This window comes from Gekko japonicus, unplaced genomic scaffold (assembly GCF_001447785.1).
Source record: "Gekko japonicus isolate JY-2015 unplaced genomic scaffold, Gekko_japonicus_V1.1 scaffold862, whole genome shotgun sequence".
NCBI lineage: Eukaryota > Metazoa > Chordata > Lepidosauria > Squamata > Gekkonidae > Gekko > Gekko japonicus.
The window spans coordinates 249476-277002 of record NW_015173699.1 but is presented as its reverse complement, the minus strand read 5'-3'; the positions used below and the strand labels follow the sequence as shown (position 1 = coordinate 277002).

Sequence of the window (27527 nt, the reverse complement as noted above, 5' to 3'; positions counted from 1 at the left end):
GCTGAAATATCAAAGAAAACACCTTCAGCACATCAACTGATCACTGTGATGTAATGCATTTAATATCTGTAAATAATGCCCTAAAATGTTGTGAATTGCATACATACTTCTTGACAGGTGGCTTAAATAGCAAGGAGGTTTGCTAGGAAAGGATGATTGATCAAGATGGGTAGCCATGTAGTCATGTTACTCTGTCTGTACCAGTAGAAAAGGGCAAGAGTTCAGTCGCTCCTTAAAGCCTAACAAAATTTGGGGCAGGGTATGAGCTCTCGTAACTGCTCACTTGCTCAGATACAGTGACTCACGAAAGCTCTCACCCTGCCACAAATGTTGTTCATCTTTGGCTGTGGTCACATGGAGCATTAGCTACACTACAGAGATGGAAGATAGGCGGATTTTCCGGGCACGATCACACCGCCACATCTGGGAAGTGTAGAGCTCCTGTGGCGAACCCGAGGCTTCCCGCTGAAGATGCGGGGTAAAAAACTAGTACCTCCGAGGTACTAGTTTCCGGAAACCGCGGGGCAAGGGTGGGCGCCTGATCGCGTTTCCGGTGGTAGGTCGTGGCATCCGGCGCCTGCCCATGTCCCCTCGCGAAAAGGTTTTATTTTTTCCAAATCTCCACGAGATGCACACAAGCACCCAACGGCACATGCGCACACTTCAGCCCCCTCCTCTTTTCCGTACCCCCCCAACTCCTGGCTCCGCCTGCCCAAGAGGAACTCTCTGCACTGGGCAGCAGAGGGGGAGGTGCAGGGGGGACGTGGCGGGAGGGCGGCCTGGCTGTAGCTCCTCCTGGAGGGGACCAGACGGAGAACACAGTTTGCATTCCTCTGCAGCCCTGGAAGGGGTTAAACCCACGGAGCCTTTTGCTAGAGAGGCCGCTTCTTTGCCGCGCCACAGGATTGTCCTGTGATCGGCACCTCCCCCCTAACCACGGGACCTCAACAAGACCTCTACGGGACGTCAGATCGCGCAGCCGCGCGTTGTTTTGCTCCGGGGCAAACAGCCACGCTTCTCTCCCCCCCCAGCATTTTCCTGCCCGTGTGACCGGGGCCTTTAAGGTGCTACTGGACTCTTGATCTTTTCTACTGGGAACGGATGAGAAAGAGAAGCAATTTTGAGTGACAGACTGAGACACAGAGAGAGGAGTGGTGTTCTGACTGGATGAGAAGATGTGGCCGAAAGGGGATATAGCGGCGAATCTGAGTGAAAAAGGGAGAACAGGGTATGGGTTGTGGAAAACAAGATCATCATAGGAAAGGCTAGGCTACATAGGCAGTAATTGGTGAAGGGAGGTGATTAGAAAGGATTAGGCTTATTCTTGTATCTTTTGTAAATATTCCTTTGACTGATGTATATTTTTCCAGTATTCATCTAGATACTGAGAGAAGAGGCTGAATATTCTTAATTCTATATGATTCTTAAAACAAAGTTTTATTTTCTTATAAATAAATAAAATATTTTATAAATAGTGTGTCCTCAACACTTCACCTATTAATGGTTTCAGGGTTAGTATGCTTGTCAGTCTTTGTTACTAAAAGTGGCTTTTAAATGAGTGAGGATCCAGACTAATTTGGTGGCAAAGTAGCTTACTGGCATTGAGGGAGGCAGGAAAACAGGCTGTACCTCAGGTGCAGCAGATCTGAAGAAACCTGAGAGGGAAAGGAATTACAATTCTGAAGTGACACATAAAAGCAGGATATGAGGGAAGGGCCATACAAGCCAAGCACTGTGAAAAGACTTTGGAGAGAAAGACATCAGAAACTGAATAATGTTCACTTTCCATTACACGTAACTGGAAGTAATAAGAATCGGCTACAGCTATTTTTAAAACAGTTGCTGCACATTCACTTATGCCCTATACTACCATTCAAAATGTTTTAGCAATATGAGGGGGAAAGGCAGCTGAGCAACTATTTCAAGCTATTAAAAGCCATAAAGAGCAAATGAGGCTTTGCCAATGAAAGGTCATCGCTGCAACCAGCCTCACTCACGTTTATGGCTTTTTTTAGGACTACGTCCATACAGTAGGAAGCTCTGGCCATGGAAATCTACTAATAAAGTATCACCAAGTGAACTTGAAATATTGTGTGGACATTCAGTTGTGGAGGGAGGGATCACCTCTCTTGCCAGCAATTTAACAGGCACTCCCTTATGATGATACAGCCAAATTACATATTCCAATCTCAAACAGCATTGAAGACTCTGATGGAAAAATCTGAGCACCACATTTATTACCCCAGCAATGAATCTGCTACCTAAAGGCTAAGAAAATGCTATTTCCTTCAGTATAGGCATGACAGAGTAAACATGCCTGTGCCTCCTATAACAGAAGAGTTACTAGAACAGATGTGACATTCTGTTTGTGCGAACACATTCATTCACCAAAACTGCTTTGGTTTTGATGCAAGACTGCAGACATACCATACCGATTGGCACAAGAGCCTTCAAGGAAGGAAAAGGAGGAAGTACAAGGCAGGGAGGGGGAACCCAGAGGAAATCCTTAGTTTAGAAAGTCAAGTCCAAAGGAAAAGGCGTGCCAACATGTTAATAACCACAGAGGTGAGAAATGTGCTTCCCTTGGCAAAAATTGGTTAGGCTTCTCATTAATCTGAATCTGTTTACATTAGGAAAGTATTCCAGTTAAGAGTAAGATTTTTAAGCCCTGAAAACAGCAAAAAATCAGGCACGCTATATAAATAACTAAATGTTCCTGGTTAAGAAAACAAGTTGTCTCTCTCCCTCATTAATTTCTTACATATGTAGGGAGTACACAATTCAACCTGAAGCCACTCCACTGTGTGCCAGCTACAGTTTTTAAAAGGTGATTATTAACCATTTCAGTTTCTTGTGGGTGAAACAAATTTACATTTCCTCTTTTAGACACTGAGTAAAACACAAAGGACTGAGACTCAACCCCTATTAACATGTGCCAGGAGAGTTTGGAAGAGAATTTGCATGCAATCGCGAGGATTTCTAGCAGGAACAGCAAAAGAGTTGGTATCATTTGTCATTTCACAGAGATGGTTCCAGAAGAACAAGCTCAAACAGTAAATGATTTATAGCAGGAACAGCATCAGGCTCTGGCAATACAGGGCCCCACCAATGCTGCTCAGAAATTCAAGTGTTTTCCTTTGTTGTGGTGAGATACAAAGGAAGCTTTCGTTTCAGAATAGTTTTGGTGGTAAACAGTACTTCCTAACACAAATGAGAAAAGGCAAGCAGGAGAATCAGGTTATAAAGTCCCCATAGACAGCAAGGAATAGAAGATGGCAAGACAATGACTGAACGGTTAATTACGGACAGAAAACGGCAAGACAATGACTGAACGGTTAATTACCAACACTTTGATGTAAGTGTATTTTGTGGATAAATTCACTAGCCATGATTAGAAAACTCATATTTAATAGTTACTTAAGAACATAAGAAGAGCCTGCTGGATCCGACTGCGGCTGACCTGCTGCTCTGGAGTGCCAAACCACCAGGGCATAGAGGACGAGGCCCTCCCCTGCTACTGCCTCCCAGCACTTGTATTCAATGGTTTGCTGCTCCTGTAGATGGAGGCTCCCATGGCTAGTAGGCAATGATGCACCTCTTCTCCATGAAGTCCTCTTGAAATCATCTATGCTCGTGGCCCACCTCTTCTCCATGAAATCCTCTTGAAATCATCTATGCTCGTGGCCATCACTTACCTCCACTGGCAGTGAATTACACAGTTCTCATTGAGTAAAGAAGTATTCCATTTGCCTGTCCTGAACTTATTTCCCAACAGATATAGATTCAGATGGGTAGCCGTGTTGGTCTGAAGCAGCAAGAACTGGACTCAGACTTTCTTTCCCAGCCATTTCATTGGGTGACCTGAAAGAAAAAAACTCTTTCTGTCCACCTTCTCCACCCCATGCATACTCCCTCCATCATGTCTTCCCCTTAGTCGTCCTATTATATTATATTCCTAGAATACAATGTCCCAGACTCTCCAGCCTTTCCTCACAGAAAAGGTGCTCCAGCCCCTTGATTGTCTTGGTTGCCCTCCTTTGTACTTCTCCCAGCGCTGCAATATCCTTTTTGAGATACAACAGAAAGAATGACACATAGCATTCCAAATAGGGTTGCCAGACCCCCGGGGTGGAGGCGAGGTCCCCCGCTGCCAGGCCCCACCACCCCATCGCCAAAAAGCCGGAACTTAACCTCAAAAAAGAGGGAGATCCAGCCAACATGAAGCAACATGCCTAAGTCACTGCCAATGCTCCCTCTAAGCTATGGAGTCCTGTGAGCAAAAATTCTACTGTGTGAGCAGCTGGCATTAAAGTTGTGAGCAGGTGATCTGGCTACTGCATAATTTAGTTTGCTCTGGAGCCATCCTCCCTGAGCTAAGACAAAAATGTATGAGCCAGAGGCTAAAAAACTGTGAGCTAGCTCACACAAACTCACCTTAGAGGGAACACTAGTCACTGCCCACATGGCCTAGAAATGACATCATCTCATCAGGGAACCCGGCACGACGCCCTGGTATTTCGGCAAAAACTCTATGGCAGAAGCCAAATTCATCATACAATTTTTGACCAAATACCAGAGCATCACGCCAAGATTCCCAACGTGATGATGTCACTTCCAGGTCACGTGGGCAGTGACGTAGGGACATGGCTCCATATCAGCTGGGCCCCCCCCCCCCCCGTTCCCAGTAAGTCTCCCCCAATCCCCTGCCAGTTGCCAAGAGGGACCTGGCAACCCTAATTCCAAATGAGGCCACACCATACCTTTACAAGGACTTTACAATATTGTTTTATTTTTCAACCTCCTTCCTAACAGGCAGATCTTGAGAGGAAGGGCAAGAAGGGCTGATCCTGTGCTCAGCTTTCATGGCCCTTTCTTATATGTCCAGAGTAACACTGATCCCCATTTTGGGGTCAGGAAAGAATTTTCCTTCAGGCAAGATTGGCCCAGGGATCCTGGAGGTCTTTTGCCTTCCTGTGGGTATAGAGCAGGAGTCACTGAGGGGGGAGGGTAGATATGAATTTCCTGCATTGTTCACAGGGTTGGACTAGATGACCCTTGGGTTCGCTTCAAGCTCTATATTTCTAGTAATTCCTAGAATGGAATTTGCCTTTTTCACTGCTGCTGCATACTAGGTTGACATTTTCAACAAGCTTTCCACTATATCCTGAGGTCACTTTCAATCTCAGTCTTGCCCAGTACGGACCCCATCAGCATATATTTAGGATTATTTGTTCCTACATGCATTGTCTTAAAGTTGTTTGCCACATTATTGCCCAATCATCCAATTTAGAAAGATCCTCCCGTAGCTTTTCACAATCTAATGTGGTATCAGCTGCACATCTGACTACCACTACACTGCTCACCCCCAATTTCAGTTGTGGGACCCCACTGCTCACTTCCCTCCATTGTGAAAGCTGTTCATTTATTCCTACATTCTACATTTAACCAATTTTTAATCCCTGTCCTATGACTGCTAAATTTACTCTGCAGTCTCTGATGAGGTTCCTCGTGAAAAGCTTTTTGAAAGTTCAACTAATGCTCCCTCTAAGCTGTGGAGTCTTGTGAGCAAAAATTGTACTTTGTGAGCTTAGTAGCATTAAAGTTGTGAGTGAGCGATTTGGCTACTGCCCAAATTAGTTTGCTCTGGAGACATCCTTCCTGGGCTAAGACAAAAATCTGTGAGCTGGAGGCTAAAAAACTGTGAGCTAGCTCACACTAACTCATCTTAGAGGGAACAGTTGCTTGTTAACCTGTTTCAAGAAGCTGGCAAGGCAGGACTTCGCTTTGCAGAAGCCATGCTGATTTTTCTTCAGCAGAGTCTCTTCCCTGATTGCTTATAATTCTCTTTTTGCTAACAGTTTCTATGAATTTACCCCGAATGGATGTTAGGCTAACTAGCCTGTAATTTTCAGGATCTCCTCTGGACCCCTTTTTAAAAATCAGGGTAAAATTTGCTGTTTTCCAGTCCTCCGGCACAGAGGCCAATTGTTAGTGACAGGTTACATTCACTTGTTAGTAGATCAACAATTTTGGACTTGAGTTCTTTAAGAAACCTTTTGTGTGTGCTATCTGCAGACATATTTGTTTTTAGTTTGTCTAGCAGTCCTAGAACTTCCTCTCTCGTCACCTCACTTTAACTCAGTTCTTCAGACACCCTCCTTAAAAACAGTGTATGTGCCCCACATTTTCCACAGTGAAAACAGATTAAAGGAATTAATTCAGTTTCTCTGCCATCTCATCATCATCCTTATGCAATCTTTTCATTCATACTTTAATTCTCTTACAACATATTAGAAACAAAGCAGTCCCTCACCAATAAACATGTGCCCTTAAATCTACCATTGGTTAATCCTCATAGTGGGTTTTATAAATCAACTATATCAAACCCCTTATAAATCAACTAGCTACACTGTTAGTTGATTTGTCTACAGTCTAATGCTGGGAGTACCAAATGACAATTTTCAGGTCACCTGCAGCAGTCAAGCAGATGAAACACAGCTGAACTCACCGCATTACCTGGCTTATGACTTGCTATTGCTTACAGCAGTGGTTTCCAACCTGTTTGGCATGGTGACACAGAAGTTCAAATTTACCTGGAATGGTGACTCACTTAAACAAGCAGCATGCACAAATCTGCAAAAACATGGGATCTACTATCCCCATTTTAGGGTCACAACACAGAGATTGGAAAACACTGGCTTCAAGGAAGGCTGATGTAGCATAATTTTGCCTATACAGGATGCAGCTTCATTAAAGCAAATGTTTGGCAAACTACAGCACTGCTCCTTTTATCAAGCCAGAAAAAGTCCGGCACATATGCTGAAGATTTTAATTGCACAAAAAGTTTTGTACTTGATCTTTTAGTATCTCATGCGGCAAGAAGAATTACACAGTGCTAAATTGTTTAGTATGTTCTGGGTTTTTTTTAGCAACTATCATCTTATCAATAAAATTATTAGAAACATTGCTCTAAGTACCAAATACATCATTATACACTCAGCAAATCTAATCTGTTAATTTTCCTCTTATGCCATCCCCCTCCCCTCCATATTCTCATTAATGATTTTCAGGAAACAGTTTTCGGATTGCTTCAAAACATGATAGATTTCCTGTACAGAAAGCACCTAATCCAAAGCATAGGAGCATTTAGAGCTTAAAACCAATAGCAACAGACCCTGGACTATACAACAAACATTTAGAGCTTAAAACCAATGCCACTTTGCCATTTGTATACAGGCAAGAAAATAGCAACAGACCCTGGACTATACAACATTTAGTACTGCCAGTCTAGCAAAGATAAAACAAGCAAAATCAATGTAATCCCTTTTATTTAAACCAACCAAAATGACCCAAAACACTGTGCAAGCTTTCGAGCTCACCAGAATACCTCATCAGACTGGCTCATGACCTGAAAAATCTGCTTCCTCCCCTCAATTTTTTAAAGTGTTGGAGTATCCAGCCTGATGAAAGTTCTGGTTAGTCTGAAAACTTGTAGAATGTTTTGAGCTATACCGGCTAGTCCTAATTGCATGGATTTCATACTTGTTTTTGAATTTTAGGTTGGCCACTATGGCCGTTTATAACTTTTTCTCTCGCAAAGAGTTCAGAGCAATATTCATGGTTCTCATCGTCCTCCATTTTACTATCACAACCACCATGTGAAGAAAGGTTAGGGTGAGAATAGTGACCAGCCAAAGTTTGCCCACAGCTAAACCTGACAAGACATCGGGAGTTCCGCGATCAGAGATTTTTCATTAGAAGGTCCGATCTGGATCAAGATCACAGTGTGGGGGGAGGGGCTTAAGCCTTCACCCCATACCATATTCCTGACCCAAAATGACAGCTCCATGGCACCATTTCAGATCAGGAGACTGTCCAGATCACAGAACTCATATCTCGTCTTACCTGGTTTGAACCCCCCAGTGAGCTGAGTGGAGACCTGGCTGAAACACAATCCCCCTGGTCCTAACATTACGGCTTCTACACCTCACTGACTCTACAGCTACACCCTGCATTTGGTTTGCACACTTCTTTCTGTACAGAAGTGCTTTCTGTGCAGGAAATCAGGTTTGTTTGAAGTGGCCCTGAAACTCAATTTAGAATTCAAGGAGAAAAACAGTTTGCTTTCGTTACTGTGTTCTTCCAGATCTTCTCCAAGCACTCAATACAGATTTGCAAAACTAAAGTACAAACAAAACCTGTCTCAGGGGCCAAACCTATTCTTGAGTTCCATCAACACACTTAAATCGGTGGACCAAATGCCTCAACGTTCAACAGTGAATAAATCAGCTTTAAACTGCTGAGAGACAAATTGCAGCTTGCATCCCAGGAGCCAAATCAAGTAGTAATCTAAGCAAGGGCCAGAAATACCAAACTCTGCCACCTTTGCTGTTAAACAAACTTAATACAAAGCAATACTGTGGCAGTGTTCTTCTGTTCCAGAACCACTAAGCCATTGATACTGAGCCACACAAGAAGCACCTACCAGCTTTGCTACTGAGGAGGAAGGACAGCTCATCAAGCACTATGGGGTGCGTTGTAACCCTTCAAGTTTGTCCCTTCCGCAGCCCCACACAGAAGTATGACAGCCCCACCCACTTTCCTCCCTCAGAGACAAAATTTTCCCTCCAGTTTTTTTCCCCTTTACTGACTGAGCTGCTCTAGTAATAGGTTTTCTTCTTTGCTGAAGAACTCTGGCTGTCCCACCCTTTCACAGTATGATATTCCGGCTGCTGGCTCAGCCCAGGAACCTGAAGGAAGGATTTTTCTCCCTTTCTCACAATACAAGAACTCGTGGGCACTCCATGAAATTGCTGAGCGGTCAGGTTAGAACAGATAAAAGGAAGTACTTCTTCACCCAAAGAGTGATTAACACATGGAATTCACTGCCACAGGAGGTGGTGGTGGCTACAAGCAAGGACAGCTTCAAGAGGGAACTGGATAAACATATGGAGCAGAGCTCCATCAGTGGCTATTAGCCACAAGGTATAGATAGGAACTCACAGGCTGGGGCAGGTGATGCACTGTATTCTTGGTGCTGGGGGGGGGGGCAACAGTGGGAGGGCTTCTAGTGTCCTGGCCCCACTGATGGACCTCCTGATGGTACCTGGTATTTTTGGCCACTGTGTGACAGAGTGTTGGACTAGATGAACCATTGGCCTGATCCAACATTGGCTTCTCTTATGTTCTTAGAAACCTGGTTTAAAAATTGAACAACTTTAATGGCACTCAAGGTGTTTTGAAATTCAAAAATAACAAAATATTTTATTTAACATAGAGGGAAAATCAGGGATTGACATTTCTGAGATAAAATCAGTACATGCACAGACTTTAGTTCTTATGTTTCAGGCTAATGAGAGTTTCTTAAGCTTTTCAAAGTGACTTAAATTTTTATGTTGAGAGGATTCTGTTCCAGTGTTTTCCCCCAAACACTTCAGTACACTTTCTTTGAGTTTTCTCTAAATCGTTTGGTTTCCAGAAGGCTGCACCAGTACTCGTCTTGAGTTTTTAACTGACTCTTAAGGTCTCTAAAGGCAGTTTCTAACCACACCAGACCAGGGATCTCTGCACTCTTCAGAGCTAACTCCCTGTTTGACTGGGTAGGGAATTTTCTTCTCTCTCTAGAAGATCTATCCCCTTTCCTTTGGCCAAATGGGAGTCTTTGCCTACTTCCAGTGTTCTGGTTGTCACTTGGGATAGGACTGTTTGATTTTAAACCTTATTGCCTTTTTTGTCATTCTATTTTACTCTTTTTAAATGTGTTCCATTGCAGCGTATTCCTAAGTCTGGTTTTAGTGATCAAAATGACTACATAATGTTGTTCCTTAGTAACCCTGTTGTTTTTAAGGTAGTTTTACCATTTGGTTATTGTAAGTTACTTCTATGGTTTTCTATAATTGCTGGCTATGCGCTGTAACAATAAAATTCATTCAGCCCAGACATCTCTCTGCTCAGATGATGCTAACCAATCAGACCTCTTGGAACAGCCTGTCACTCAAAGCTCTCTGGGTCTGTGAAGAATTAACCCTTTATGGTCCTTTATCTGTTTACACAGAATTTCTAAGCTTTTAAAAGTGCAGTCCGTCACTTTTTACAAAATGGGGAATTCATACAAAAGAGCTGCCACTCAACTTGTGCTCCAGCACCAAGGGACCAAGTTGTCTTCTCAAAACTGTGAAACTATCAGGTGCTGCCTTACATTATGTCAGCACACTAGTTCATCTATATCAGTAATAGCTATCCACCTAGAGTGGTAGTCTCAAAAGTCACTAGCAGGTTTCTTATACTTTCTGCCTAACTAGAGATACTAGGGAAGGAAGCAGGAAACTTACACACATCATACATGTGCTCTGCTGCTGAACCACAGCCTTGTACAAGACTGTAGTAGCACATAGTACCTAGTCTCCAGGCTTGTCACAGGTCTGTTTACTTGAAATAAAATTTCAATTGAACTGTTTACTTAAGCAATTTCACCACTATTTAACCCTTACGGACTGTGTAATAAAACACTGATATCAATACAAGGGCAGGGTGGAGCGGATAAGTTGCAGAAGGAACCAGAAAGGCTGCCTCTCTAGATTATGAGTCTGAAGATATCAGATTCTTTAAAGGCAGAAGAATGTCTCATAATCTACAATAGAAAAACCAATCCAAGATCAGCAACAAGGTACCAAAGATGTACATGAAAAAATGACTTCCTATCAATAAGAGGGACAGGCCCCTTTACAGAGCAGTTCATTGTTTGATGCACATCAGGAATTCTTGTTTGCATCTGTAACTGAAGTTGCTAATTGTTTAAAAAAATTAAAATTCAGTTCATGCTAAACATCTGCATTTTATTCTTCAGTCTGGAGACGTCACTAGTACTGTTAACTCTGATGTATACCAGGACCAACTCTCCCTCTAAGCTGTGGAGTCTTGTGAGCAAAAATTCTACTCTGTGAGCTACTGGCATTAAAGCTGTGAACGAGCGATTTGGCCTCTGCATAAATTAGTTTGCTCTGGAGCCATCCTTCCTGAGCGGAGACAAAAATGTGTGAGCTGGAGGCTAAAAAACTGTGAGGTAGCTCACACTAATTCAGCTTAGAGGGAACACTGACCAGGACCATGATCAGCCTTCCTTCACAAGTGTGACTGTCACACTTTCTGCCTAACTTTCAAGTGAGGCTTCAAAGAAATGAATGGAAAACTGTGACTTTCTCTTAACTCACAGAAATTAATGCTTAGTCCAAGAGCATATTTTGGTGTTGATAAATGGTTATGGCCAATATCTTATAAACAGGATTAACAAGAGCCATTTTAAGTCCAGAAATTTCTACCTACTTAGAACATCTTCGTTAAATATACTTCTTCACCCAAAGAGTGATTGACAAGTTATAGATAGGAACTCTCAGTCTGGGGTGAGTGATGCTCTGCATTCTTGGTGCTTGGGGGGGCCAACAGTGGGAGGGCTTCTAGTGTCCTGGCCCCACTGCTGGGCCTCCTGATGGCACCTGGTATTTTTGGCCACTGCATGATGGAGTGTTGGGCTGGATGGGCCATTGGCCCGATCCAACACTGGCTTCTCTTATGTTCTTATATTATGTTCTTATAATTACTTAAATAAATCTGTTTTCAAAAGATTCTTATCTAGGGCAAATCAATGATCCACATGGATGCACAGTGTGGGCCTAGGCTTACCAGAAGAACAGGAGAAAAATGTGTTCTCCCTTTAACTGAGCCTTAATATCTGGAAACAGACAGCTCAAGCTTTTCATGGCATGGAAATAAAAATATCCTATTAAACCCCTATTAAAGAAAAAGGGCTTTTCTCCAGGGAGTTGGCAACCCTAGATGGCCACAACCTGGCTACAGTCCTGAGACAAACATTATGTTGACAACAAGCATTAGGTATGCTTTCTCTAATGCAAAAGGCCTTCCCTGACAACCATTGCACAGAAAGCCTATGAACTCAGCCAGTTATTAAAAACCTCCTCCTACTATTAGGAGATATGTACACACTATATGAACAGATGCAATTTGGAGTGAATCATCTTGAAGTTACACACACAGAGGAGGCTAATTGGAAAAAAGATAAACAGCCAGAGCTGACACTGTATTTTCTGAAAGTACACCATCCATAAAACAAGGAAACAAAGTACTGAACACCAGTCCTTTCTGGATGTAATCAGAACCATTCCTTCTCTTGGCACACTGGAGTTTCCATAGCATGCAGGACTGGAAACACTTCCAGATCTCACAAGCTCTGTCTTTAAAAGTGTGCCATTATTACATTTTGGAATATTTGCAGAGCATGCTTTAAGCAGTAATGTATTTTAATAGACGATACCTAGTTGTGTGTGTGTGATATATATATATATATAAATAAAAGACAATGAGGTTCTAAGAGCAATGGGCATCCTGGAAATAATAAACAGACAGGAAGCCTTTAGGACAAAGGGAGCATTACTGGGTAAAAGAGTCACTCTTCACCTTCTCCATCAAAGTTTAAGAGCCAGTATTAAAATTAATGTCTTACGCACCCAGCCAAAACAAATGCCAGGCACTTTGAAGGTGGAAGATCAGTCTTCCACAGGAACAAAAGATCTCTTATATTTAAAATCCGTCAAGTTTCTATTGTACGCTTCCTCCAAAGGAGCTCAGGGCACTGTACATGACTCAGCCTTCCATTTTATCCTTACCACAACCTTGTGAGGTAAGTTAGATTGAGAGAATAACTAGCCTAAGAACTCCCAGTGACGTTGAGCGCCTCTCCCCAATCCACTTCACCACACTGGCTATCATAGCCAATCTGTTTGAAGGGCTTAAAATTTATTGTGGCACTGCTAAGACTTGGTTATTTGTCAGAGCACAATTTCTCTCCTCCAAAAGAAACACACACACATGTTCATGTAAAAGCTATTTCAGGGATGTGTGCCTTCAACAACTCTATGATCAGTCAAGACCATGTGAGCACGGGTATTGGTAAAGATCACAGAATACAGCACCTTTATAATTTCAACCATCATTTTAAAAACACCATGAGTCTTCAAAGCAGAGACAACAATGTTTCCCTGCCTGTGACTCAGGACTCAAAAGTGGATCGCAAAACCTCTGTATGTGGGTCATGGGCCAGCCCTCCCTAATGGCCAACACTGGCCTTTCCATTACTCTCTCCTGTATCTTGAAAACTAAGATATGATCCTGGAAACAGTGTCTTCCATTATTTCTTCACTGCATGTCTTGACGGTCACTAGAAGAAGTGAGAATCTTAGGAGGGATAGGTAAAGGTTCCCCTTGCTTGAAAGCTAGTTGAATCCAACTCTAGGGGTCAGTGCTCATCTCCGTTTCCAAGCCAAAGAGCCAGCACTGTCCAAAGACTACTCCCGTGGTCATGTGGCCGGCATGACTAAATGCCAAGGCGCACGGAACACTGTTACCTTCCTACTGAAGCTGTACCTATTTACCTACTTGCAATTTATTACTTTCAAACTGGTTGGCAGGAGCTGGGGCCAGAGACAGGAGCTCACTCCATCACGCAGCACTAGGGTCTTGAACTGCCGAACTACAGACCTTCTGGTCTGCAGCTCAGTGTTTTAGCCTCTGAGCCACCACCGTCCCCTTAGGAGGGATAGGAGACAGTAATAGAGAATGTGGTCAAAGGCTAGAATGTAACCTCCATATGCAAAGGCTGTATATGTCGGAATGCCACTTCCTTGGGGTTCACAGTGGAGGCAGCTGTGCCCTTTGTGCAATGTTTGTGGGTTTCTCAAAAATATCTGGCTAGCCACTGTAGAAAATGAAATGGTTAACTAGATGAGTGCCGAGATCATAGTTTACCTAGGGCCCTAAAAAACCTTGGGCCAGCCTTGAATGGGTTACCATACCAAGTAAATTTGGACGTGTGAGTCACCATACTGTAAAGGTTGGGAAAGGCTGGTCTGGAGCACATCTGGAGAGTGGGGGGATGAAGAGAACAGACATTAAGCAGGATCCTACTGGTCTGGGTGGGGACTGCTTCATAGCTGTGCATACTGCATTGACCTTCCTCCATTTCTAGCAGAAGCACAATCAGTCCTGAAATTTCATTCATCAGCATAATTTAAACTTTTATGGATTTCTGTTTCCTTGTCATAGAACACTGACTGCCATACCCAGAATTTTTAAACACAAAACAGTTACAGTTCTGTCATCAGGATACCTAGCATATTTAATAGAGGAGCAAAAATTGATGTTGTCGTATGAGCAACTTAATTTTGTGGGTGAGAGGCAGCAAAGGTATAATTAAAGTTAATTCCTGGCCGCAATTTACACTCTGGAGTTTCTCTGGTCACAGTGATACCAGCTTAGCCTCATTCATAAAACAAAACTCACTGACAGTACAATTAATGCTGCTTCATGAAAAGTTCACCATTAGGGTTACAGTTAATGCTGCTTCATGAAAAGTTCACCATTATTTTTACACCACTGAACTCTGAATTGCTGGGCCGGTTTCCTTATTCTGTAGGTATTTTTAAAAACACATAGTAGGAAACTGTGTGTATGAAGTGAAACTGAGTATATAAAGTAAGCCCACTCACACATTCAAATTTGCCAATGTAATAAAGCACAGCTATTGTTGTAACCCACCTGTCATACATATGCATCTGTTTATCAAATGATACTGCAGTATACCACTTGATGACCATTGCTTAAATTGATCCTACAAGGCAAAAACAGAACCCAAAAATGTACTTGGCTTAACTTAAAACCCATACAGAATTAGTAAACCAGCATCTGAAGTTCTCTAGTATGCATTTAATGTTTATCCCATCAATATGCTTTGGCAGAATACATTAACCGCATTTGGCTCACATGCACAAGAAGGAGGAGGGAGGGATTAGCTTTTTTGTCAACAGTTTGTCAGTTTATACTTTGTTTTAATAAATAAAACCTTTTAGACAGTAAACTGAAAGAGTTGCCGGCAAGGGGAAAGCGCCAGACTGCATAATAATGTAGTAGATTAGGGGATACAAAAATGTACTAGAGACAAAGCTAACCCACACTTTCCATATGGTTGAACCTGCTGAAAAGCGCTCTTTTATTCAGCTATGACTGACTCCTTAATTGCTCTGAGAACCTGTTTCAGCAGCCTCTACTCCCACCCTTTCCCCCATCAATTATTTGTACATAAGAGGGGCACATGTATTTACATAGCAACTTGACTTCCCAACCATGCCTTTAAATGGCATGCCAGGAACATGAGCCCAGTGACAAGTCCTGAAAATTTAATGTGTCGGCGAGAGCTGAAAATAAGAACTACAACAAACTCTTAGAAAAAATTAGCCAAAAACATGCAGCCTTTTCCTGAAACACTGTTGTAATAGGTGGACATGAGGTAGTTTAACTTGAAATAACCAAAATCCGTCTTGTGCTACTGAAGAGTAAACCAGACAGACTTAAAACTAAACTGCAACCTACTAAAACCGAAGAACACGGTTGCTGTTGTCTCAAAAGGACAATTATGATGGAGGTGAGTGCCTCTGCATGGGGAAGACCTCTTTCACGCCACACCAGGCACATGCTTCTTAGTGCTGTTCTAGGCCGAGAGACCATATTGCAGGCACAGACAAGCAGTGAGTAATTACATCCAGTCAACAAAGGAAAAATGGCTTCCAATTTAGGCCTTTCATACTTGATTCTATAAACCTGTTTGAGAATTTAAATGACTTCCGTCATTTAGCAAAGTTTACTTTGTCATTTACTTTGTCATTTACAAAGTTTACTTTTGTCATTTAGCAAAGTTTACAACTTTTAACTGTGTCATAACAAGCTTCTCCAAAGATCACCCCCATCCCAAAAATAATGCACGTCATCAATACTTCAAAAATAATGCACCAGTCATCAATACACCCCAGTGGCTACGTTACATGGAGTTCAGTGGGCTGCTGCAGGAAGGGGAAGGCAGGAAAATAACATTCCACTATTAGAAAATTTAGTCTGGATCCAACCCTTGAGCCAGAAAGCCGATCATATTTATTTCAATGAAATTAGTTTCACAGAAGCATGCCTTCTGTCTCTGGTATTTGATTCAGATGGGATATCAATTTAAATCCTAGGAACAACGGAGGCCCTGAGCATCATCTCTCACAAACAAAGAACCCACAACCATCGCAAGCAGGAGGAAAGGGCCCAGTGCAAATCTTTAACAAGAACAGAGCCTTTACGCAGCCGCAGATTTACCCAGCAATGACACTGATTGATGGGAAAATGCTGCACCTATTGAATTTCTGCCCTTTATTCAGAAGTCAGAGCCACAGCAGCACTCCTGGAACTTTTAAAAAAACGTAGTCCTACCCATGGCTAGTTCATGTTCTACAGCCTGGCCTAACAGACTTACAGTACCATCCTGTAAAGAACTGCTCCAGTCTAAGTCCATTTAAATCAATGGATTGTTGACTTCAGTAACTCTGCATAGCAGGCCTTGACAAATTTCCTTCAGCTTTATGAGCCACCTGAAAAATTTAGGAGCCAGAGTTATTTTTCAGCCTTCAGGGGGTTTCTTTTTTTAATAACCATACTTTCTAACTATTGCTACCACAAAACCTAATCCCAAACTCTCCGGTTTCTTGTCATTGTTTTTAAAGCTATAACAAAAGTGTTGCAGCATGTCAATAAATAATGGATAACCCTGGTTGTCACCACAACAAAAAAACTACCTTCTATCCGACACCTAAATAAGCTCTGTACTACTTAGAATCATAAGAGGCACTTAAAATAAACTGCTAGATTCGAATCCGCCTTAGAGACCAATAAGATTTGGGGGGTTATAAACTTTTGAGAGTTAAAGCTCCCTTCGTCAAATATGCATTGACTCTCAAAAGCTAATATTCCCCCCAACCTGGATAGCTCAGACAAACCCAATCTCATCAGATCTTGGAAGCTAAGCAGGGCCGACCGTGGCAAGTAATTGGAAGGGAGACCCTCCAAGGAATACCAGGGCTCAGGACGCAGAGGTAGGCTATCAAGCCACCTCTCTGAAAAAACGTCCAAGCCCCCAGTAGGGGTCACCAAAAGTCACCATGACTTCCAGGCATGCAAGCACATACACAAACACACAAAATCCCCCCCCTCAAAAGCTAATACTCCCAAAGACTTGTTGGACTCTAAGGTACTAGACTCGAATCTAGCTGTTCCACTGCAGACCAACATGGGCTACCCTCTGAAACCATCTTAAAATAAATGACTGCTGAAAATACTAGATGTCACAATGAAACTTCTAGGTGCCACAGTGGCTGAGATTTGTCAAGCCCTGCAGCATAGGATTACACTGAAAGACTCATTCTTATCTGCACCTCAACTTGTACTCCTAGATCAGTCTGACAAATCTATCATTCGGTTGTGGCCATAAATGTTCAGAAGTAGCAATGCTTTTTATTCCATAGGTTTTACCTACTCAAAGGATGGTGCATGCATGTGTTCACCTAATGCATGCATGTGTTCACCTAATGCGATACAGGACTGAGGATTTGCAGGCTGACAGAGGAACAGGCCAAGCTCAGTTCTGCATCACTTCAAACAGTGTTTCAGACTGCAAGCCTCTAGCTATAGAAAACAAACCCACAAAAGTGAAGCATCCTGAGAATTAGAATGTCCAAAAAGGGAGGAAATGTGCGTGGGGAGGGGGTACTGCTACACCTTTGGAGTGGGCAGAGTGCCAGGAACACTGCTGCCAGCTGTAACATCTGAAGCTTGGCTTCTGTTTGCTGTTCCTGTCTCTAGGTATGAAGTCTGGGTGTGACTACAGTCCCAGAGAAAGGGCTCTGGGCCTGTGGCCTTGGATGAGCTGGTAATTCCCATAATAAAATAAAATTCATTCATCATAAACTGACCAAGATAAAGTTATCCTGATAACAGATGAGCTGGCCCACTGGAACTAAGACAAGACCAAGATAAAGTTTGTTTAATTAAAATGTATTTTTTCCTATTGCAGCTCATCCCCCCCCCCTTATTGTTATAAATTACTGTGGGTCCCTTCAGGGAGAAAAGTAAACAATATCGTAAGTAAAAGGAAAAAAGCCTGAAAATATTTTTTGTTTGATCCAACAGTTTTCTGCATATTTCACACCGCTCCTAACTCAATCCAATAGTCAGTGCAGTACTGACTGCTTTCTGAATGGCTATTTAAGGACTTCTGACAATGCATGTTAATTTAATCCCGCAAGGAAATCCTTTAAATATTTTAATTGTAACATTACTTGTTCCATTGCGGTCCACTTAGACAAGAGGATGAGCCTCAGCTGTCCAAGAGAGACTAGCCAAGATAGCCCCCGCTATCTGGTACGTGGACTAAAGTCAGGAACGCAGAGGAACGGAGTTCCGGCTGGCTCCTGAGTTGGCCACGCCCAGCAGGAACTCATTAGCATAATAGGCCACACCTAACAGCAGACACTCGTTAGGATTGGCTACATTAGGGGTGTGTGGCCTAACATGCAAAGAAGTTCCTGCTACAAAAAAAGCCCAGGGTTTTGACAACAAAGTAAGAATAAGAAGCAAAAGGTGGGTGTGGTTGGATGACCACACTTCTGGTAACATATGGGGTGTGGCCTAATATGCTAATGAGATGTGCTGTCAGGGGTGTGGTCTAATATGCTAATAGGGGTTTCTGCTGTTGGATGTGGCCTATTATGCTAATGAGTTCCTGCTGGGCTTTTTCTATCAAAAAAGCCCTGCCCATGTATATGTGCAAAAATGAGTGACAGGGGCCCAATGGCCTATTTTGTTAAAGAAGAGCCATTTATGGTGGAGACAATGGGAAGCAAAGAAGCAGCTGGAAAGGGTACACCAAATCTCCCACACACACAGACACACTATTTCCCTGCTAAACATGCAGCTTTTCATCCAAAGACACTTTTGATCCATGAAAGGAAAGTCACAGCGGGGGGTGGGGGGTGGAAGCAATCTGGAGAGGGAACACTGTGGGCAAAGAAATGGTTCTGAGTCCCCTTCCCCTGCCAGTTCTCCCCCACGGGAAGTGGCTCCTCCTCATTTACATAGGCTGAGATTGGACTACCAATACACCCACTTACACACAGTACATAGTCTGGGCCTGAGTATTGTTTTAATCACTCTATAACAGTACTACAGGAAGCGGCAATCAACCTGAACTGTAGCAGAACTTAAATTACTCACAGCTTTGGAAACAAACATCATAATTAAAGTAAAATGTTAACTCAGTGTCAAAAGTGTTTCATCAGCTGTATTAGGAAAGTAATAATCTGAAATTTTAGCAGGAAAGGGGGGGGATTAAAATCCTCATACCTACTGTACCCTTAAATGAGAGATCCACAGGACACTATGACCACAACAGCTAGGTGAGAGATACTCTCCACGTATTTTAAGCATGTGCACCTGACGTTTTTAGCGTTGTCTCTTTTGAAACCTTCAGTTCATATCTTAATGAATATGGAACTCAAGTTACAGACTTCAGCTGTAAATAAAGATGATGTTCCCTAAATAAGACAACACATAACTGGGCCAGGAATACCATAAATTAACAAAATGAAGAACTACTGATTTTATTAAAACTGATTAATTAAATTAGTATTAAGAACAAATGCTATTTTATATCAATACTAATTTAACTAATTAGTATTTACTTAGCACACTCTATTAACTGAAGTACCCATCACAACAAGTGTGTTCATTCACAGTTTAATATCCAGATGTGCAGGTCTTTGCATTTTTCTTCTTTATCATAGCACGCTGCCAATTTTCAATTATGTACCAAGATGTAGGGAAGAATCCAAGAATGAATACAGGTATGTATGGGCTAACTTTTTCTTCAGAAACCTGCATTACTGGGCAAGGGAACCTTTGGAGGACCACCCAATTCTCCGCCACTTCCCTTGTTGCTTTTGGTGTAGTGGTTAAGTGTGCGGACTCTAATCTGGGAGAACCGGGTTTGATTCCCCACTCCTCCACTTGCACCTGCTGATGTGACCTTGGGTCAGTCGCAAGCTCTGGCACAGCTGTCCTTGAAAAAGAGCAGTTTGTGTCAGAGTTCTCTCAGCCCCACCCACCTCACAGGGTGTCTGTTGTGGGGAAGGGAAGGGAAAGGAGTTTGTAAGCCGCTCTGAGACACCTTTGGGTAGTGAAGGGCGGGGTATAAATCCAATCTCTTCTTCTTCTTCTTCTTTTGAATTAATCTACCATTTCCCAAATCTCAGTCACTAATTCTTCTCCCATGAAATCGGAACCTGCAAAAATGGCCAGGCCCAAACTTCAGCTGCCAGAGCTGGAGATGCAAGTAATATACATTGGTGGGGACACATGAGGCCAGGAGGAAGCAGAGAGAATTGTGAAGCACACACAGAGGCCTATAACATGGAGCTGTGCAGGAGTTGCGGCCCTGTCCATGTGGTGCCAACAATACACGAGGAAGCACTCTGATTCGAGCCCCAGTGAAATGGGGTAGAACTGTGCGGGAGCTCAGCAATACTACCACGTCCTTGTGAATCTCCCATTTATATATTCCTGTCCTAGATCTCTTCTGCCTACACAAGGTACGAGCATACTTGGAAATGTAGATTATAAAGTATGCATAACATATACCCAACCTATTACAGCGTTCCATCAGCAACAACCAAAATATAGGAAACTTGGCCTGCAGGCAGAGTAATCGTTCACAACTCAGATCTTCTGCATGGGCAAACCAGTTCATGCTGCAACCCAGCATATGGAAAACAAGCATTAAAAGTTTCCACTAATCTAGACACCCAACAGCATATGGTGTTCAGGGTGATGCCAAATTTCTAGAGGGAAGAAATGTTCTTTCAAACACAAAAGCCTAGCTAAGCTACAGTTTATGGCCAAGTTTTTGTACAGCATGCCCTCAAAGGAAAAAAAAAAGAGGGCAGCCAATAGAGAGTTATATTTCATTATTCGACTACACAAAAGTACAGAACTATGCTACAAAAAACAAGCAAGCTCAGGAAAACTGTGTTCCGTATAAGCAGGGCTTTTTTGGTCGAAAAAGCCCAGCAGGAACTCATTAGCATAATAGGTCACACCCAACAGCAAAAACTCATTAGCATATTAGGCCACACACCTGACAACACAGCTCATTAGCATATCAGGCCACACCCCCATGCCTTCCCTTGGCTTGCTTGGGCGCCCCACGGCTGCGGTGAGCCCAGGCAAGCCCCCCCTTGAAAGGAAGTTTAAACCCAAAAATAGCCGTGCGTATAAGTATTGGTTCAAGTGTTTAGCTTTATGTTTCCTGAAGGAAATTCTGCTCTAGTACCTCATTAGCCCAATAAGATGCAACCATCTCGAGAGCTTCCTCTCACAACTCTCTTGAGTACAACATCAAAAAAACCTCCTGCATTAAAACCGTTAGATCTGAGTCCACTAGCACCTTAGAGTCCAACAAGAGTTTCAGGGTGTACACTTTTGAAAGTCAAAGCTCCCAGTGCCAGAGAGCTTTGACCCCCAAAAGCTTATATCCTGAAACTCGTGTGTGTCTCTAAGGTGCTGGACTCAAATCTAAACTTTAAATATGTTCTAGCACAGACCACCAGGCTACCTTCTGAAACTAACCAGCAACTAAACAATTTCATAATATTATCGGGCATGCAGAAACAGCCATCAGGTATTTGTCAGAGCCCACAGCCAACAACGCAGTACACGCATTCAGGAACGGTTATACTTTTATTGCAGAGCTATAGATGCAGTAACATAGGCACTGTTAAGAATGGCGGCGGCCCCATGGGCATAATAGGATATAGGGTATTCGTATGCACCACCACCCACAGTATTGGCCAATTAGGCGGCCTCCCGCACGAGGGCTAAGGCTTAGAGACCGTTAGGTAGCTGAAGCTGAGACCTAACACTCTCCCACAGCACCTAATGAAATCCCAGACACTACAACACCCTCCTGCACATCTGTATAGATAAGCGTTTCGGCGCACAGCAGAAAAAGCACAGAAAGGAATGTTATGCAATAGCAATTAACCTGAAAGGAAAGCAATAGCAATTAACCAGACACAAACCAACCTCCCCAACTTTCATGGCAGCATAGCTGACAGTATTTCATTCAAGAATAACAAATATAAGAACAGGTCAGATATTAGATCCGCACTTCAAAATCTATTTATGTGACCGTATGACAACTCAGTTGGCCGTTTCTGTTTTAGGAATCAGACCAAAACTTTAGCATGAGAGAGAAGCGGTACCCTTTTAATAATGCCATCTGACTACAGTGCCTATTAAAACCTGAATGACTGGTTGATAAAATATTTACAGGGATGGTAAGCAACATGCAGTAATCTCATCTCTCATGTTTGGAAAGCTGTTTCTTGGTCTCTCTTTTATAAATGTTTCGGATGTATGCTTGTCCTCATGCTTATTTTTATTCAATTTAATTATTTATATCCCACTTTTGAAGAGGAGCACCCAAAGCAGTTTACAGTTCTAAAAACTAAGGGGAGAAGGGGAGGAAGGTGTCTAAATTCAGAACAGATCTTCCTTTGTCTCTGTGCTAGGAGATCTTCCTCCTAGCTCTTGGTTCTGGGCTGTTGCCCTTTGACTTGCACCTCTGAGGATGCCCAGACTTTAACTACCTGTAGCAGAGAAGATACAAACCCATTGAGGTCTTAATAGATCCTGCAAGCCAGCATGGTCTTTCCCAATTTCCTCTGGGGACAACCTGGCTTTTTAAGTACCTGTAGCAGAGGAGTACTTCAGACATCACACCTTTGCCATAGTATCTGAATCTATTCAATAGGAATGTACCATCCAAATCACTAAACAGAATGCTGAGTAGCACCATACCTGGAACAAAACACCCTTGAAGCCTCCTTCAGTGAAATGCTGATATGATAATAAAGCCTTGACACATTTTACACGTGCTTCCATTAAACTGCCTACCTCATAAGCCTCTCTTATACATACCAAGCCACTTTTGACAACTCTTCTAAGAAAAAGCATCATAATAGTAATAACGCCTAAAAAGTTGTATTGTATTTAGAGTACATTCAAGTAGGTAGCCGTGTTGATCAGAAGCGACAGAACAAAGTTTGAGTCCAGTGGCACCTTTAAGACCAACAAAGTTTAATTCTGGGTATGAGCTTTCGTGTGCATGCATTCACTGTACTTCACTTATACTGTGCTATACAACAATCCTGTAAGTTTCCATATTATCATCCCATTTTACCAACTGGGGTCTGATGCTAGGTGACAGTGCCATGTCCAAAGCCATCTAGTGAATTTATGATGAAGGCAAGATTTTAACATGGGACTTGCCAATTAATACCTCAGCCTCTTAACCTTTAACAAATTCTTGCAGTGATCTGCAAAATAGGATTCCCACGGCTTAATTTTTCCGCCCAAGACAGCAACCATAAAAAGAAACAGGTTTTTCATTCCAAGGTAACGTTTCCCCACACGCTTCCTTTCAATTTTCTATTTGCCAACATCAGAGGAGTACTGTACGAGGCAAGGTAAACACCTAAAAGAGGCTTACAGTATAATCCTATGCAGTTACTCCAGTCCAAACGCACTGATTTCAATGTACAGAGTAACTCTGCTTAGGACTGCACAGTTAAGATCTTACGTTATCTTTGAACAGGAAATTATCTCAGAGCATGTCCCCAAGGCCTGGTTGACACATGCCAGAGAATGAAGCAGCAGAATGTTGAGATGACAGAATGGAATACACCACTTTGGATTGCATGCAGCAGACTCCAGCTTTAGAGTGTTCCTCTGAATGAAAAACTCCAAAGAAACAGAAAATTAGCACAGCAGTAAAAAAAAAGCTTCTCTGCCCTCTCTTTGCTTCCTGCTATGATCTTTTGTTTTGAGAGGAAAGAATGGAGCACTTCAAAACATGGATTCCATGATCCTATACCTGCAGACTGCATTGGTGTGGTCTGTTCTATCACCTCACTGTTCAACCATCTCATTCCACAACTCATTCTTCTGAATGTATAAACCAGACCTCACTTCTGGAACACAAGTGCCAAAATTTGCATGGGAAAAAAGTGTTCTCGCTCTCTTGCGGAATGTAACATTTTCAAATTTAACGTGCACATTTATTAACTGCCAGGAACCATCAAGCAGTGCTATCAAATTTCATTCCCAATGATTAAATGGTGAGCATGTAGCAGAGTGTAATAAAAAAATTCACATCTCCATTACTTCCTATGACTGACAAATGACCATATCATGGGATATTGGATCACCTGCTACAAGCCACCATCATCAGATCTAACAGCTGGAAACATTTAAGTACAGAGAAGTGACACCCCCTTAGTCCAACATTATGCAAGTTTTTAACTAAAGAAAGCCGCCCCCAAAGCCAGATGCCACATCACAGCAAGGTTTTCCAAAGGTTGTCAAAAAGCTACAGACAAGCAAACCTAATCCTTCTTCAAACCAATAATACTACATTCATGCATATACTGTTTTCCACTTAGCCTTTACACAAAGCAAAACAGAAAGAAAAAATAATGCTCAGAAAATAAAACTTGCCATGCCCTGTAATCAAAATAGGAACACATTTTTTGACTGCCTGAACAGATAAACAAACTCAAGCAACAGAGAGAAAGGCGGCTGGGGAAGGGGTGGGGGTCAGTCACTGAAGAAATCGACTTAAGAACTGCACTTTGGGACGCCAACATCCAACCTGTCCATCTGTCTTAACGCATGATTGTGTCACTGAAATAATCAAGCAACACTTTCCCTTTGGTGTCAACTTCATGACAATAAATCCTTCCAACACATTTCCATCTGGTACTGGTGCAAGTCAACGCCTATGTTCATTAGCTCCACATTGTTGTGGTACAAAACAGAAGAATCACAGTGACCAAGTTTCTCCAGGTGAGATTGGGAAGAAGGGGAAATTATCTCCACTAGGTGAGCTCATGATTGGTGAGTTGTCCAGAAGTGACAGAAAGCAGGATAGGCAGAATAAACAGAATCAAAATTGAGGAGTTAGGAAAAGGAAATCCTTTTAGCCCCTCCCCAAAGGTATGGTGATGGTAGAAGTAAAAGATTAACTGACCAAGAGGCCACAGAGGCTAAGCTGCAACAGGGACATACACATACACACACACTCCACATAAGGTGCCACAAGATTTCCTGTTCATTTTAACAGCAGCAGATTAATAGAGCTATCCCTTCAGAATTATTGCCATATATAGTTGTGTGTGTGTGAATGTACACATAACATATATATGTGACTCTACACATGCACAGAGTATAATCTGAACATTTTACAGATATGCCTCTGTATTAAAGATGTGTATATACAGTGCATAACCCGTATAGGTATATTAAAGGGATGTATATGTACATCTATTCTCACACTGTGAGCTACAAAAGAATAATCCGTGCTTGTGCTTTGTTTATCTACTTTTTTATTTATAGCCTGCCTTGCTCACTGAGACTGTAGGTGGGCTACAAAATGTAGAAAACGATGTAATCAGAGAGCACGCACGACACACACAGTAACGCTGCAACAGGACTACCTTTAGCGATATGTAGCCACAGATAACATTTGTGTCAGACGTGAGCACATATACGGATGTACACGATATGAAGTGTGATATAGGCATGCACACATACATACCGTACCTGCACACATACCTTTAATAGCCATAAATTAGGCACAATAACGCAGCGTCACACATATAATGTATACACACACACACACATACGTATGCGATTACTGCACTCCCTGCATCATCAGCTTTGGGCAAAGTATCCGTAGCAGCCCGCATTGCCAAAGGGGAAAGTGGGAGCAAAGCAGCGCAGCGCAGCGAAGGAAGCATCCGCGGCACAGCTCGAGCCCTCCCCTCATACGCACACACACACACACCCCGCTGCCTTCCCCCGCAGGCGGGGCCCGAGACGTACCCAACACCACACAGATCACATCCAGCACCACATAGGGGAGCCGCGTCTTGTCAAACATCGTAGCGCCGCCCGGCTCCTCCCGGAGAGTCCGGCTAGGCTAGCGGCGGCGTGAGGGCGAAGCGAAGGAAAGCCGCGAGCCCGGCCGCATCCAGGCGCAGGGCCGGCTGAGGGAGGAGCGGGCGAGACTGAGCCGTGCCGCTCGCTACCCCAACAGCGCCGCCGGGACACTCGAGGCGCCGCCACCAGTGAGGCTGCCGGGGACGACGGGCTGGTTCTTTAAGGAGGGGGAGGGGCCAGAGGGGATGCCTTTGGCTCCGCCCAACAACACCCGGCTCGTACGTGCACGTGCGCGCGTGTGCGTCCTCGCGCTCCCGGCCTTCCAAAATCCCGTCCCGGGCATCCGTTCCCTTCTGTCAGGCTCGCTCCTCGTACAACTCGCCCCGCCCACTCCATCCCAGCCAATCGCCTCTCTCCTCCTCGCTTGCCTTGGCGACCCAAGCCACAAGCACGCCCGCGGGGCTCGCCTCTGATTGGGACAGTCGACGAATAATCGGGTCACGCTCTCCCCCGCCCGTCCTGTATATATTAACGCGCGTGGCAGGCTGGGACCGCCTCTTTTCGCCGTTTGCCGGAGATGGTCACGTGGTTTAAGGAGGCTCTGTAATCCCCCCAGGTGTTTTGTACCGCGGTTCGCCTCTGAGTCCGCTGAGGGTTGTTGGTGTGGAGGGAAAAGCTGCGCGTAGAGGGGGTGACACATCACTCCGGTCGCTTTCGCACAGCAGTAGAATGCTCTAAACTGCTAAAATGTTTTATAAACGCAATGTTTAGAGCGAAATTACTGCTTTTGGGTTTTTTTAAAAAAAAGCTAAATTAGACATACAGTTTTCAGGAAGGGAAGAATAAAAAATTCAGAGTGTGTTCTATATATCTGCTTATATCAGCTATATACTTTATGCATTTACAAAACAAAGCTGTGGGAAAGATTTCTTTCATCTAGATTAGCGTTTTCATACCTAGTTTAGCATTTTTGTATTGTGGTTAATTTATTGATTACTGATGTATCATTGGTATTGTATTATATAGCACTGCTCCCTCTTATACCTATTTTGAAAAATGCAATACAGTTTGAAAAATAAAAAAGAAAGATTTATTTCAGTTCTTTGGTTGCTCCATGGAGTTTAAGGGTTGACTGCCTTCAATTTGCTTAATTCCCAACCTACTTTGCCTAACAGTCTTTAAAAGACTTTATTTTCTGAAGAATTTTTAAATACAATCCCAAGAACTGTCTTATTTATTTTCATTTATACCCCGCCCTCCCCGCACCCTGGCTCAGGGCGGCTTACACAGGCACAAAAGTACGGTAAAAATACAAGAAGTTAAAACAATTAAGGCACAAGTGCCGTAAAAGTCAGCAATTAAAACAGTTTAGGCAAAAATGCTGTTCCCTCTAAGCTGTGGGGCCTTGTGAGCAAAAATTATACTTGAGCGACTGGCATTAAAGTTGTGAGCGAGCGATTTGGCTACTGCATAAATTAGTTTGCTCTGGAGCCGGCCTTCCTGTGCTAAGACAAAAATCTGTGAGCCGGAGGCAAAAAAACTGAGCTAGCTCACACCAACTCGGCTTAGAGGGAACACTGCTCACAGGATACATA

At 43.0% G+C, this 27527-nt stretch overlaps 1 protein-coding gene across 2 annotated transcripts in view; it reads right to left on the bottom strand.

Moving 5' to 3' along the window:
* Positions 1-26172, bottom strand: part of PLPP1 (phospholipid phosphatase 1) — a 115739-nt gene extending 89567 nt beyond the window's left edge. The window contains exon 1 of one of the 2 annotated variants that reach the window (XM_015423225.1): positions 25876-26172. In XM_015423225.1, the coding sequence (XP_015278711.1) occupies positions 25876-25933 (58 nt within the window). In that variant the 5' untranslated portion in view covers positions 25934-26172. The remainder of the gene's footprint in view (positions 1-25875) is intronic. The other variant, XM_015423224.1, reaches the window with a different exon arrangement.
* Positions 26173-27527: the final 1355 nt, after the last annotated feature.